General features: G+C 55.3%; 1 protein-coding gene across 2 annotated transcripts in view; it reads left to right on the forward strand.

The window, feature by feature from the left end:
• LIG1 (DNA ligase 1) overlaps positions 1-12,917 on the forward strand; it is a 48,951-nt gene that overhangs the window by 29,299 nt on the left and 6,735 nt on the right. For both annotated transcript variants that reach the window (XM_087421441.1, XM_014795257.2), the window contains exons 13-21: positions 1,831-1,997; positions 2,278-2,354; positions 3,237-3,328; positions 3,553-3,652; positions 4,720-4,805; positions 5,485-5,600; positions 6,644-6,739; positions 8,806-8,916; positions 9,481-9,552. In XM_087421441.1, coding sequence (XP_087277567.1) covers positions 1,831-1,997; positions 2,278-2,354; positions 3,237-3,328; positions 3,553-3,652; positions 4,720-4,805; positions 5,485-5,600; positions 6,644-6,739; positions 8,806-8,916; positions 9,481-9,552 — 917 coding nt within the window. The remainder of the gene's footprint in view (positions 1-1,830; positions 1,998-2,277; positions 2,355-3,236; positions 3,329-3,552; positions 3,653-4,719; positions 4,806-5,484; positions 5,601-6,643; positions 6,740-8,805; positions 8,917-9,480; positions 9,553-12,917) is intronic.

Consider the following 12,917-nt stretch of genomic DNA (forward strand, 5'->3'; position numbering starts at 1 on the left):
AGTTCCAATGAGAGGGGAGCTTAGAGGGAGCAAGTGGAGAGGTCGGGAGGATCTGAGAGATGGTGGAGAGGGACTCGGAAGGAGAGTGGGGGAGAGAGGCCGACGAGGGAAGAGGGCCTGGTGGGGCAGATTGGCGGGGCGGTTCAGGTGAGGGAGGACCGGGCCTGGGTTGAGACTGGCCCTGGATGGAGAGGAGGGACTGGGGAAAGATGCCGCAGGCAGAGAGCGGGGTTTGGGGGCTGCGTTTAGGGGTCGGGCATAGCAGAGGTCCTACAGGACTTTGACCAGTAGAGCCGGGAGGGGCTGAGGGGGGATGAGGAAAGAACAGGATGGGGGCAGGGCCAGCGGCCTACAGGGCCTAAGTCCCAGTGCTTACAGAGAGCTGGTGATGTGGGCGGGGTCTGCCGAGGGCCTTGAATACTCAGTGTTTATTGTGAGGGTGTTGGGGAGCCATGGAAGGATCGTGAGCAGCGGAGGAGCAGGTCAGTTCTGGACCCGTGTGGAAGACAGACAGGAAGCCAGGAGTCCAGGAAGGAAGCTGGGGCAAAGGTCAGGGGGAAGAGGAGCTGGGGCCAGGGCTGTAGGGAGCAGAGGAGAGGGCAGGAGGGATCTGCCGGCTCTGGGGGTCGGGGGACAGAGGAGGTGCAAAGAATGCCCCGAGATCTCATTTGGTGACTCGGGGGATGATGGAACCACCACCAGGACAGGACACTGGTGAGGGGCGGGCACATTCAGGGGAAGTTAATAATTTCAGCTTGGGACCAGGTGTGAGCAACCTGTATCTGGGGGCCATCCACGAAGTTGGGAAGTACGTGGGTCTGAAGCTCGGTGGATCGGATCAGAGACCAAGATCTGGGAGCCCTCAGCTCAGGAGGGATGATCAGTGCGCTGGCGAGCTCTCGTTTGCCCAGAGAGAGGGTGGTCAGGGAGGGTGGGGGGTGCTAAGAGTCGAACTGTGGGGAACACCAGCATTTAAGGATGCAGGGTTTTGAGGGTTTTGTGAATGGACAGAGTGACTGAGAAAGATTGACTGGGAGATAGAAGAGTTGTGGGGCCATCGGAGCCAGAGAAGATGGGACTCAGAATCTCCCGCTCCCTCACTCGATACACTCATTAGGCTCTGACATCGTACCAGACCCACTGCAAACTGTGTCCATTAGGAATACTTGCCGCTGCAAGTAACAAAACCCCACTACACTGGCTTGAACAGGGAAGGGTTTCTTTTTCTCACATACTAAGAGGCTGAGAGTAGGCGGCTGCTGATGCTGGTTTCCCTGCCCAACAAGAGGCTGACGCTGAGGCCATTTCTGCCCTTTGCGCTGATGGTCAACGGTGCCCACAGGACCATGAGTAAGGCCAGGTCACATCCAACGTGTTTAAATTGGTGACTTGAAAAAGACTAACAAAAAAACAAGCAAAGGCCTATTGGTCACTGCAGGAGGGTGTTAGTGACCGGCTAGGGGTCAGGCAGGGGTCTCTTGGCTAGCTTCTCTGTCTACACTGGTTCCCCTGGTGATCTCATCCCACACCATGGCTTTAAATCCTGTCTACACACTGACAGCACCACCGCCAACATCTCACCTAGTGTAGACGTGTTCATCTCGCTGCTTACTTACTCCATGTGAATGTCTGGTAGGCCTCTCACACCTCTCGTGAGGGGAGGCAGGTATTTAACGAGCCATTTCAGCCAGTGGGTGAGCACCAGGAAAGGACAAGGCAGGGGCTCGCCTGGAGCACACGTAGCTGGAGAAAACGCATCCAGGCCAGGTGGGAGCCATGCAGCCACACTCCTCCTCACCCTCACCACCCCGCTCTCTCCACCCCCACAAGGTCGGCAGCTCGAGTCCGTCCGGGCTGAGGCCGCCGAGAAGGGCGACGTAGGGCTGGTGGCTGAGAACAGCCGCAGCACACAGAGGCTCATGCTGCCCCCGCCCGCTCTCACTGCCTCTGGGGTCTTCACCAAGTTCCGGGACATCGCCCGGCTCACCGGGAGTGCCGTGAGTGGGGCAAGGGGCTCACCCCAGGGGCCCAGACCAGCTGCTCCACGTCTGGGGGCCCAAAGCCACACAGAGCGAGAAGGCTTCTGGTTAGACTGTTTGGGGCTGATCATTTCAGTCCTGCTTGTGGTTCCAGAGCTTCCTTTCTTTCTTCCTACTCTCAAAGGGGGGGTGGGGGGGGTTCCAAGGGTGGCAGCTCCTGGGTGGCTGGGGTGGCCGGGAGGAGGTGCGGCCCCTCCCTTCACCCCCAGGCACCGACTGCTCTCCCCCTGCTCTTCAGTCCACAGCCAAAAAGATGGACATCATCAAAGGCCTCTTTGTGGCCTGCCGCCACTCAGAAGCCCGATTCATCGCCAGGTGAGGGTGGGCCCGTGAGGGTGGGGAGAGGGGAAAGTAGGGAGGGCCTGGCAGCTGGAATCAGTCCTGGTCCCCTGACCACCCTCAGATGAGGACAGCATTGGCAAGGGGCCCTCGCCCCGAGGGGGTGGGAAGGGAGCACAGGTTTCCTTTCGTGGGCCAGCTCCTCTCCTTGGCAGCGCTGCCTGGAGGAGGGTCCTGGGGTAGTGAGTGCCGTGATTGGTGAGTGATGTCTGCCCTGGCCTGAGCCTGGTGGTGCAGCTCACGAGCCAGGTGGTTGCCATGACAGTGAAAGCAAAATCATTGACAGCCCACATCATGGAGCATTTCTTGGGTACCCTGCCCCCTGCCCCGTGCTTTATCCCATCAGTTCCGCCCTGCAGCTCTGCGAGGTAGGCCCTGTCAGCCTCACCCCGGTTTACGGAATGGGAGATGGAAGCATAGGAAGGTTAAGCCTCGTGCCTGTGGTCGCTGGCTCAAAGCAAGGCCAGTGCGAGGGGCGGGTTCTTGATCATTACACCACTGGGGCAGCTGCATTCAGGTTCCAGCTCTGGCTCTGCCCCGGCCTTGCCCTCCACGGCTCGCTGTCTTCTCAGAGGGTAGCTGGGATGAGAGGTGAAGACACCTGTGAGGCATCTAGATCTGCTGCCAGGAAATGCCTACAGTTGTGATTGTTATTGGCTGGCCTCAGTTTTCTCATCTGTTTAGTGGGTGTGTGTGATCTCTTGGATCCCTTCCGACTCTGGAGGTTGTTCTGGTTTTGAGGAGAGGGTCTGCGGAGGTTGGGGGTGGGGGAGACTGGAGGAGGCAGGAGCAAGGTATAGAGGACAAGATAGGGCAGGTGCAGACAAGCCCACTCCGCCTCACCTGCTCTCTCTCCAGAGCCCTGAGTGGACGGCTGCGCCTCGGGCTGGCAGAGCAGTCGGTGCTGGCCGCCCTCGCCCAGGCTGTGAGCCTCACACCCCCGGGCCAAGGTGAGCCCCCACGGCCGGTCCCCGTGCTGCCCTTCTCCTTTTCAGAAGTCCAGGCCCACCCCTCCCCCACGTGGTTCCTGCCTCTGCTGTCACTCCAGGCTGCTCTCCCCTGAGGAAAGTGTTCCCAGCAGCGGAGTTCACAACACACCACCCGCTGTGGACCCTGGGCTCGCTGAGGGGAGTTGGGCCCGTCCCAAAGCCTCTTCTGGTGGGTCTTGTCCTAGAACTCCCCCCGGTCGTGGTGGATGCTGGGAAGAGCAAGACAGCAGAGGCCAGAAAAACGTGGCTGGAGCAGCAAGGCATGATCCTGAAGCAGACGTTCTGGTGAGACCCAGGGGCCCTGGGCAGAGCGAGAGGGGCGGGGGGGCCCAGGGGCGCAGATGATGTGGGTGGGGCAGGGGGTGGGCCCTGAGGGGTCATGGGTGCTGTGGGAGGGGCCCGCGGCTGACAAGCATGCCTGACTGTCATGGGGCCAGTGACAGGGCACAGGGTGGTGGTCTAGACAAGATCGGTGCTGAGCACGAGGATGGGGACAGAGATTGGGGAGGGGGCAAACAGTGAAGAGTCAGTGACGCAGGGACGGGGAGAGGCAAGGAGACACTGACAGCAGGTGAGAGCAGCAGGCATGGAGAGGTTCCTAAGTTCCAGATAGGAGTGCACGTGTGGAAAGGCCTTAGGAGACCCGGAGAGGGGCTGGTGGCTGACGCACTGTGAGGGGGTGTGAAGTCGTGGAGAGAGCATCCATGGAGTGACGGTGAGGGCTCCAGAGAGCCACGTGGAGGGACCTGGCCAGCGACCAGCCCAGGGCTGGCCGCAGCAGGACGCTGACGGCCCAGAGAGAGCATCAGCGGCAGGAGGGCCTGTGAGCAATTCCACAGATGCCCACAGAGCACCTGCTCTGGGCTGCGGCCGCCCTGGGTGCTGGGCGCACGGCAGTGAGGAGGTCCCTCAGAGCCCCTTGGTCAGGGCAGCAGCCTCAGCGGCCCCCTCTCTGCCTGCGAGACGGGATCTATAAACTATCGCTCTCAGGCCCGCCCCAGACCAGTAACATCAGAATCTTTGGAGGTGGGGCCTGGCCTTGAAGAAAGACTTCTTTAACACGTCCTTGTGCAGGTCTAACGTGTGGCCCAGGTGGAGAATCGCTGGTCTCATGATGGCAGGTGGGGGGTGATGGCAGGCCCAGACCAAGGGAGACAGTCAGAGTGATATATAGTGACGCTGAGGGAGGATCGTGGCGGAGACAGCTGGAGACAGGGTGACAAGAGGAGGCAGGGATGGGCAGGAGCAGAGCGGGGGACGAGGTGACAGACAGGCAGAGGCGGATCTTGCGGCAGAGAGCAGAGTCCTGGAAGGACACCTCCCACCTTGCTCTTGCCCCCTCCCCGCCCCAGCGAGGTGCCCGACCTGGACCGGATCGTCCCCGTGCTGCTGGAGCATGGCCTGGAACGACTCCCGGAGCACTGCAAGCTGAGCCCAGGTACAGGCCCCCCGTGGGCCCCTCGAGAGTGACCACAGCCTCCCCCTGGCAGGCTGGCTCCTGGGCCATGGGGGCCAAGGGCTGGCCCTCCTCCAGGCTCCACTCTCTCCTCCAGGGCAGCTGTGAGGGTGCCCACTACTAGGCGAGCACCCCTCTAAGAACCCGCAGAATCCTCTCCACCAAAACTGAGTCCTGTTCCCTGTGCTAAAAGCCATTCCTCTTCCCCTTGGAGTTCCCTTCTGTATTAGACAGGATGTAGGGGAAGCTGCTGTAACAAAGATACCCCCAAAGGCAGTGGGTCAGGCCAGACAGAATCTCTGTCTCTCTCGCACGTAAGAGTGCAGAGGAAGGCAGGCAGTTAGGGAGGATGCACAGCCACACTCCAGGGATCCCCAGGGACCCAAGTGCCTTCTGTCTCATCACTTTGTCATCCTGAGGTTGTCACCCCAATGAGCATGATCAGAGGTGGCTCACGTCTCTGTCCTACGTTGTGAGAAGAGGGAAAGAGAGACGAGGCGGCCCGCTTCCTAGTGATGATGAGACCCAGACACTGCGCACGTCACTTCTGTGGGCAGTTAGAAGTCTGCACAGTTAGCCGTCCCCCCCACACTCCCTCTTGAATTGATTGCCTCCCCTCTGCCCCCAGTCCACCTAACTCACTCTCCTCTCCTCCCCCCAGGAGTCCCCCTGAAACCAATGTTGGCCCACCCCACCCGCGGCGTCAGCGAGGTCCTGAAACGCTTTGAGGAGGCAGCTTTCACCTGCGAGTACAAATATGACGGGCAGAGGGCACAGGTACGGGGGGTGGACACATCCCTTCAGCAGAAAGGAACGTGCCAGAGAGCAGGGGTGTGGGGTCGGTCAGACGGACCTTTTGCCACAGACTGTCCGTATGACCTTGCACATCTCTTGGGGTTTTAGTCCCCGCCTCTGTGCAAGGAGTGCTGTAATAACCACCTCACTGGCTTATCTGAAGATCGATCTTATTTGATAAAATCATCCAAATTCCCGACCCACAGCAGCAGGAGCTCAAGAAATGTCGGCCCTGCTGCTGCCCTGCTGGTGGGTGTGTTAGTTGCAACAGGCGCCTGTGTGACCCTCGGTGCAGTTAGGTGAGCACCTGTCCCGTGACCCAGGGCTATAGACGCCTCGGGCGGGTCTGTGACGATGCTAGTCGTGGTTCTTCTGTCCTGGCGGGGAGGTGGGGCTGTCTCCGTGTTCATTGCCCACGGATGGATAAGCGAGTGCGATGGGGGCCACCATATGGTGCTTTGAGGCAGTGACAAGCAGTGGATTCAATGGACACTTAGCGTCGTAGGTGGACTTTGAATATATGGTGCTGAGAAAACAATGATAGATAAAATGATTTACAATAGCGACAGTGACTTAAATATATATATATTTTAAGTCGTGTATGTTGTATCATAGACACACAACTTTCTTGAGATAACGTAGTGTAAGATGGCATATATGTAGCTCTACTCAAGGGCTCTGACCAAACTGTATTAAAATACATAAATTAGCAATGAAAACCAGAATGATAGTTACCACAAGAGAACACCCAGACAAATCAACATGTACACACATAGCAAGACACTTGTGTTTACAGGGCGAGAGGAGTGGGAACTGGGATGATGAATAAGAAGATGGCGAGAGCCTCCACAGACTAGGGTGGGAGGTGCTGTTGGAACCAAGGACATGATTCACTCAAGTCCCCACGCCGGTTCCTCCTCCAGATCTTCTGGAACCTTCTGCCAGTGAAAGTGGGGTCAGAAGAGAAAGGAGGGGCCGCCTGGGGTGGACTGAGCTCTGATTTCTCTCCCCTCCCGCTGTGGCAGATCCATGTTCTGGAAGGCGGGGAGGTGAAGATCTTCAGCAGGAATCAGGAGGACAATACCGGAAAGTACCCCGACGTTATCAGCCGCATCCCCAAGGTGGGCATCTGCCACCCTTCACTCTGCGGGGGCGGCAGTGACGGGTGCAGAGAACCAAGGCCCGTCCAGGCCGGCTCGCTGCAGGGGGTTTATGGGAAGGAGATCGGAATGAGTTTGGCTGCAAGTAGCAGAACACTTGGCTCACAGCGCCTTGAACCGATGTTGTTTTTTCTCAAAGGAACCTGGAAGCAGGCGCCCCAAGGCTGGCTCAGCTGTGCACTCATGCCCTGACCCGGCTCATTTCTGTCTCTGTCTCTGCAGTCCTTGGCTGGGTGGCTTTTCATCCCAATGCTTGTCACTGATAGTCCTCCGTAGCTGCCACACTTCTGGGTAGAAAGACAGGTGGGAAAGGGTTCCAGCTTCTGTCCCCTCCCATGAGGACAGTTAGCGCTTTCTCAGATATCTCCCAGCATCCCCAGCCGACTGCAGTTTGGGGTCACCGTTCAGCGCTGGGCGCCACGGCCACCCTAGTGCAGCAGAGGCCGGGAAAGCCAGCGTCTCACTCTCCAGCGGGGAGGAGGGGGTGGGACGAGGGTGGAGGGAGCCAGCCTGCAGATCGGCCCCACAGCTGAAATAGGGCTGGGCCTCCAGCGCCCTGGAGCCGGGGGCGTCTCTGCTTCTGCCGTAGGGAGAAGAGCCCTTCCCCTGCCTGCCCTGATTCATTAGGAAATTGGCTGTCCCCTAGATCAGCGAGCACAGAAGTGACAGGACAGTGCGGGCATTAGTGGAGCTCCTGTTAGGTGCCGCACACTGTTTTTCTTTAATTAATTTAGTGGAGGTGTAATTTCCGTAAAAGGTGCTGATTTTAAGTGTCGAGTGTGCAGTTTGATGAGTTTTGACAGGTTAATGCGCCCATGTAATCAGAGTATAAAAGATTTCCGTATTCTCATCGCTCTAAAATATTTCCTCGGGCCGCTTGCCAAGCAAGTCCCCCTCCGTGGCACCCCCCATCCATCTCCCAGAGACAGCAGCCAATGACCTGCTCTTCTGTAGCCACGGGTTCGTTTGCCTGTTCTAGATCTTCACGTAAGTGCTGTCATACAATACAGAGTCTTTTGCATCTGGCTTCTTTCGCTCATTCATTCAACAAGTATTTATCGCACGTCTGCTCTGTGCTAAGCCCTGTGCCGGAGGCTGGGGTTGTAACACAGCAGGGCAGGCAGATCTTCATCAGAGAGTCCCGCCACTGCCTCTGTAATTGTACATGGAGATCAGGGCTCCGAAGAAAAGGACCAATGTTCTATGAGCCTTTGTAACAGTCAGACTTGACGTGGACTTGGTGCCAGGGAAGCAGGGCCGTCACCGTGCACAGCCCCAGGATACAGTATGAGTGGTGCCCCCTGGAGTTGTGCAGCAGCGTTCCTTTGAGGGAGGAGAAGTCTTTCTAGTGGAGGCGAACGACAGGGACAGGCACTCCAGCGTGAAGAGCATGTGCAAAGGCCCAGTGGTTGGACGAGCATAGCCCATTCAAGAAACAGGCTAGTGTGTTGGGGTGCAGAGAGCAAATCTGAGGGGGCCAGTTGAGGCGAGCGAAGGCCAAGGGTTGCCCAGGGAGAGCCCCACAGCCTTGGGGGCTTTGGGATGGTTTCTAGCAGGAATGTACCGGATCAGGTTTGGGGTTTGCAGAGAGCACGCTGACTGCTGTGAGGAGAGTGTGTTAGACGGGGTCCGTGCAGGAGGGCGACCAGTAGGATGATGTGGCTTAGGCTGGACTGGGCTCAGTGAGGTGGTGGCAAGTGGACGGCTTAGAGAGATTCCGGATGGGAAATCAACAAGTTCACTGGGGAATTGAGTGTGAACTGGGAGGAAGAGGAAGATGACAAAGGCCTCTGGGTTTCCAGCTTGTGGGACCAAATAGTGAGTCCTCAGAAAAGTTAGTTTTTACTTTCTGTCAGTGGGGAATAAGAGAAGAGGATCCGTGTTCATGTGTGTCTTTGAGGTTGGCATCAGTCCGTCAGTGGATCTTGAGAGCTGCAGAAGGAAAAGGAAATTTGTCTCCCTGTGTCTGTCTTTTGGCCTCATCCTCCACCTCTCACCAGCCCTGGGTCTCCCCCTTTACCTTTCAGATTAAACTCCCGTCAGTCACATCCTGCATCCTGGACACTGAAGCCGTGGCTTGGGACCGGGAAAAGAAGCAGATCCAGCCCTTCCAAGTGCTCACCACCCGCAAACGCAAGGTAGCCAGCCTTAGCCCTCTTCCACCACTTACCATGGTCCCACACTCATTCATCGTCCTCCCAGTCCTGCCCAACCCTCAGAAGGACAGAGTGTCTGTGGGGATGCTGTTCTCTCAGCCTTTTGCAATGTGGCTGCCACAGCTCCATCCATTGCGTTCTCATCCCAGCATGCCAAGTAGGAAGAGGGGGAGAACCCTCTTCCTATGTCTCTATGTTTTATTATGAAAGATCTATTCCAGGTGCCCCCACAACCTGCACCCCAGCAAACTTCTGTACTCTCATCTGCCAGATTTGTGTCATGTCACCACCATTAGCTGCAAGGGAAGTTGGGAGAGCAAATCTCTGGCAGAGGGGAGTGAGGTTGTTGGCATTAGCTGAGAGCCACCACAGTTCAGTGCCCGGGGCCAGCAGCATTGCCACCCTCACAGGTGTGCGACCTGTTAGCTAGGGCCAAGGGGAGAAGGGTAGGTGACAACAATCATGCCTCAGGCATGATGGGAGGGGACCCAGCTGGGCCCCGTCTCACCTTCCCCGACTCCTGAGTCTCCCTTCTGCCCCAACCAGGAGGTGGATGCAGCGGAGATCCAGGTGCAGGTGTGTTTGTACGCCTTCGACCTCATCTACCTCAACGGAGAGGTGAGTTCCGGCCTCATGTCTGGGGAGCCGAGGGATCATGGGGGTGGTGTGTGAGCCTGGGAGCCAGGGGTCTGAGGGTCATTGCTGACTGCCAGTCACTGAGCTGGGAGGCCACACATGGGCAGCAGTTCTCCAAGTGTGATCCAAGGACCCCTGTGGGTCCCTAAGACTATTTCAGGGGGTCTCTGAGGCCCTTTCTTTTCCATCTCCACGTCTGTGTGAGGCGAGTTTTCTCCATGCACTGCAGCCAGAGCAACATCTTGCAGCGTTTGAATGCAGAAGCAGACACGAGAATCCCGCCCCTGTTAAGCCAGACATTAAAGAGTTTGAAAAATATAAAATAATGCCCTTCTTCTCACTAGTTTTTTTTTAAAGATAGGCATATTTCATACAAATACGTTGTTGGAGGGGCCGGCCCGGTGGCATAGTGGTTAAGTTCGAGCACTCTGCTTCGGCGGCCCGGGGTTCACAGGTTCGGATCCCGGGCGCGCACCAACGCACTGCTTGTCAAGCCATGCTGTGGCGGCGTCCCATATAAGGTAGAGGAAGATGGGCACAGATGTTAGCTCAGGGCTGGTCTTCCTCAGCAAAAAAGAGGCGGATTGGCGACAGATGTTCGCTCAGGGCTGATCTTCCTCACAAAAAAAAAAAAATGTTGTTGTGTTAACATACTGGATTTATTATTTTTAAGTGAATTAATGAATGTTTTTAAGCTTTCTCACTTTTGATCTGGTCACTATTAATAAGTGATACAGTAGTTAATACTACACCACTAATGTGGTAAACATCGAGAGATGTAACCCACATACAGAGAAGCTCTTAGGAGTGAGTCCTCAGTCAATTTCAAGAGTGGGAAAGGGTGCTGAGACTGAGCAGTTTGAGCCCCGCTGCTCCAGGGACCGGGTTCAGAATCTGGAGGCACGCCGCCTGTTTTCACGTCCCAGCTCTCCCTTGCTAGCTGTGTGGCTGCTGACGAGTGACTCCACCTCTCTGAGTCTCAGTTTCCTTGTCTGTATTAAAGAGCCAACAGCAGCACCTGCTCCGTCTCCTGGGCAGATGAGGTGGATCATGGTGGGCATGGAGCACGGTCGCCGGCACATAGGAGCACTCGATAAAATTAGCCGCCATCGTCGTCATCCTAGATGATGAATTTGTGATGATCTGGTAGCTGAGCGGCGACCACTTGCACGTCACACTCTCTAATGGAGCAGTGTCTTTTCAGACTTGTGGGCCACGTGTGTTGTTCAGTGACCTGCCCTCTTGTGACTTGTACTTGTGACTTGTCCGGTGGGTTCTTATTAGTGTCTTTCTGGTCTGGAAAGTTCCTCCTCCAGGAGGCTGGTTAGTCCTTTGCCAGGACAGATGAAGCCGGTTGTGGTCCTTGTGCCAAAACTCGTCCAGCGCCCGAACCACCCACTTTATGACGCAAATGATAAGTCGAGTTTGACCTCGTAAATTAACTGCAGGGAGAGAAGTAGAATTCTGACTTTGTTCCGCACAATTGTGGGGAGGAAATGTCAAATATCAGCTGCTTTGTGGTTTTTCTTCATGTTTTGGTTGTCTGCTCTGCTGGTTCCTTTGCGTCACGAGCGTTTCAAGTGTTTCTTCCTCTTTGGTGTTTGCCTTTCAACTTGTTTTTAACTATTATTTTTTATGTAGTCAGATCTATCATTTTTATCCCCCTTAATGCATCCTCATCCCAAAGATTAAAAAAATAAAGAAATAAAAGTCATCCTTTCCCTAGGATTCTAAAAGTTTTCACTTAGCTTTTCTTCTAGTATCTTTACAGCTTTTTTACTTTGAAGTTGAAATTTGCACATGAGTGTGTGTCAGGCAGAAAGTGGGCGATCTGACTTTTTTTTTTTTAACAAATAACAAGTCGCTTGTCTCCATATACTGTTTATTGACTGAATCCATCTTTCTCCCGCCGTTCGAATTACCTTTCTGTGTTATCTGCTCAGTCCCCATCTGTACACGGTGTTCCTGGTCTCTCTCCTGTTGCCCAGCAGGCACTTCTTAGACTAATTCTTTGCCGGTTAGTGATTTTAAATTTTTAAAGCACTTCCACTGCTTGCCCTCCAGATGGACATTTGGGCTTTTTCCATCAATGGTTTTTTTCCGTCATGAAATCTTCCCAGTGACCTGGACAGAAAGATGAGGGGGCAGCTGTAATGGTTAAGCGTGCAGACTCCGCAATCGGACCACCTTGGCTTTGTATCCCAGCCACACGCTTCCCAGCTGGTGACTTTGGGCAACTGACTTCACCTCTCTGAGCCTCAACTCTCTCCTCTGTAAAATGGGGTAGCAGCTACCTCTGAGCGTGTCAGAAAAGCCCACTGAGCCTGGGCCCAGGGCGGCAGCTGAGCGCTTGCACTGTAGCAGGTCCGGGCTGAGGTGTGCTGTCAGGGAAAAACACGCTGAACTCTGAAGACGTAGGCCATGAAAAGATCAGGTAACACACCTTATTAGTAATTGTTTATATTGATCACATGGTGAAATGGTAGTATTTTAGACATTGAGTTAAATAAAATACATTATTAAGGTTAATAATATACTTCACTTATTTCTTTTTACTTTAACGTGGCTCCAGAAACTCTAAAATGGTAAATGTGGTTGCCTCGTGTTTCTGAGCGCTGGGTTGAGCTCATCTCCCAGCAGAGCAGGCGGTCCAGACATTCAGCCGCTCCTCCTTCCCTGCTACCATTATCATCTTTATTTCAGAATCTTCCCTCAGGATAGTCTGGGAGGGGATCTAGACGCAGAGGGAATGAATGAGTTCAGGGCCACTGAGACACTGCCACATTCTGTCACCTTGCAGAGATGGAACAGGCCACCGCGGGAGGAGTGAGCTCCCCGTCTCAGGAAGCATCCCACCTCGGCCTGGTAGAGGGGAGCCAAAGGGGCGTGATGAGGCAGGGCCGAGCTAGGTGACCTCTTTCCTCTTCTCCTTCCCCCACCTGCCCAGCCTGCTTGATGGTTTGCAGGAACAAGGCTTCCTGCCAAATTCAGCTTTAAATCTGCTGTAGTGGTTTCCTACAGGCCGTGCCTGGCCGCCAGGAGAACTTACAGCATATGAAAGGGTGGGGTTAATTCAGTCAAGGCTAGTAAGATCGTGGAGAGTAGGGTAATGTCCGCAAGGTGGGTGGGTTCATTTTACAGCATAAGCAAGCAGTGCTTGCCCGTGAACAGATTCAGTCTAACTCACGGCTGGGCAAACTGCAGCGTGTAGGCCAATCCGTCCGCCACGTCCCTTTGCAGATGAGGTCTTGTTGGAGTGCCCACCCACCCATCTGCGGCTGTGTTTGCCCTGCAACAGCAGAGTCGTTGTGACAAAGACCAAGTAGCCCACAGAGCCGAGAATATTT

Source organism: Ceratotherium simum, chromosome 33 (assembly GCF_057802395.1).
Source record: "Ceratotherium simum simum isolate JZ-2026a chromosome 33, ASM5780239v1, whole genome shotgun sequence".
Lineage (NCBI taxonomy): Eukaryota > Metazoa > Chordata > Mammalia > Perissodactyla > Rhinocerotidae > Ceratotherium > Ceratotherium simum.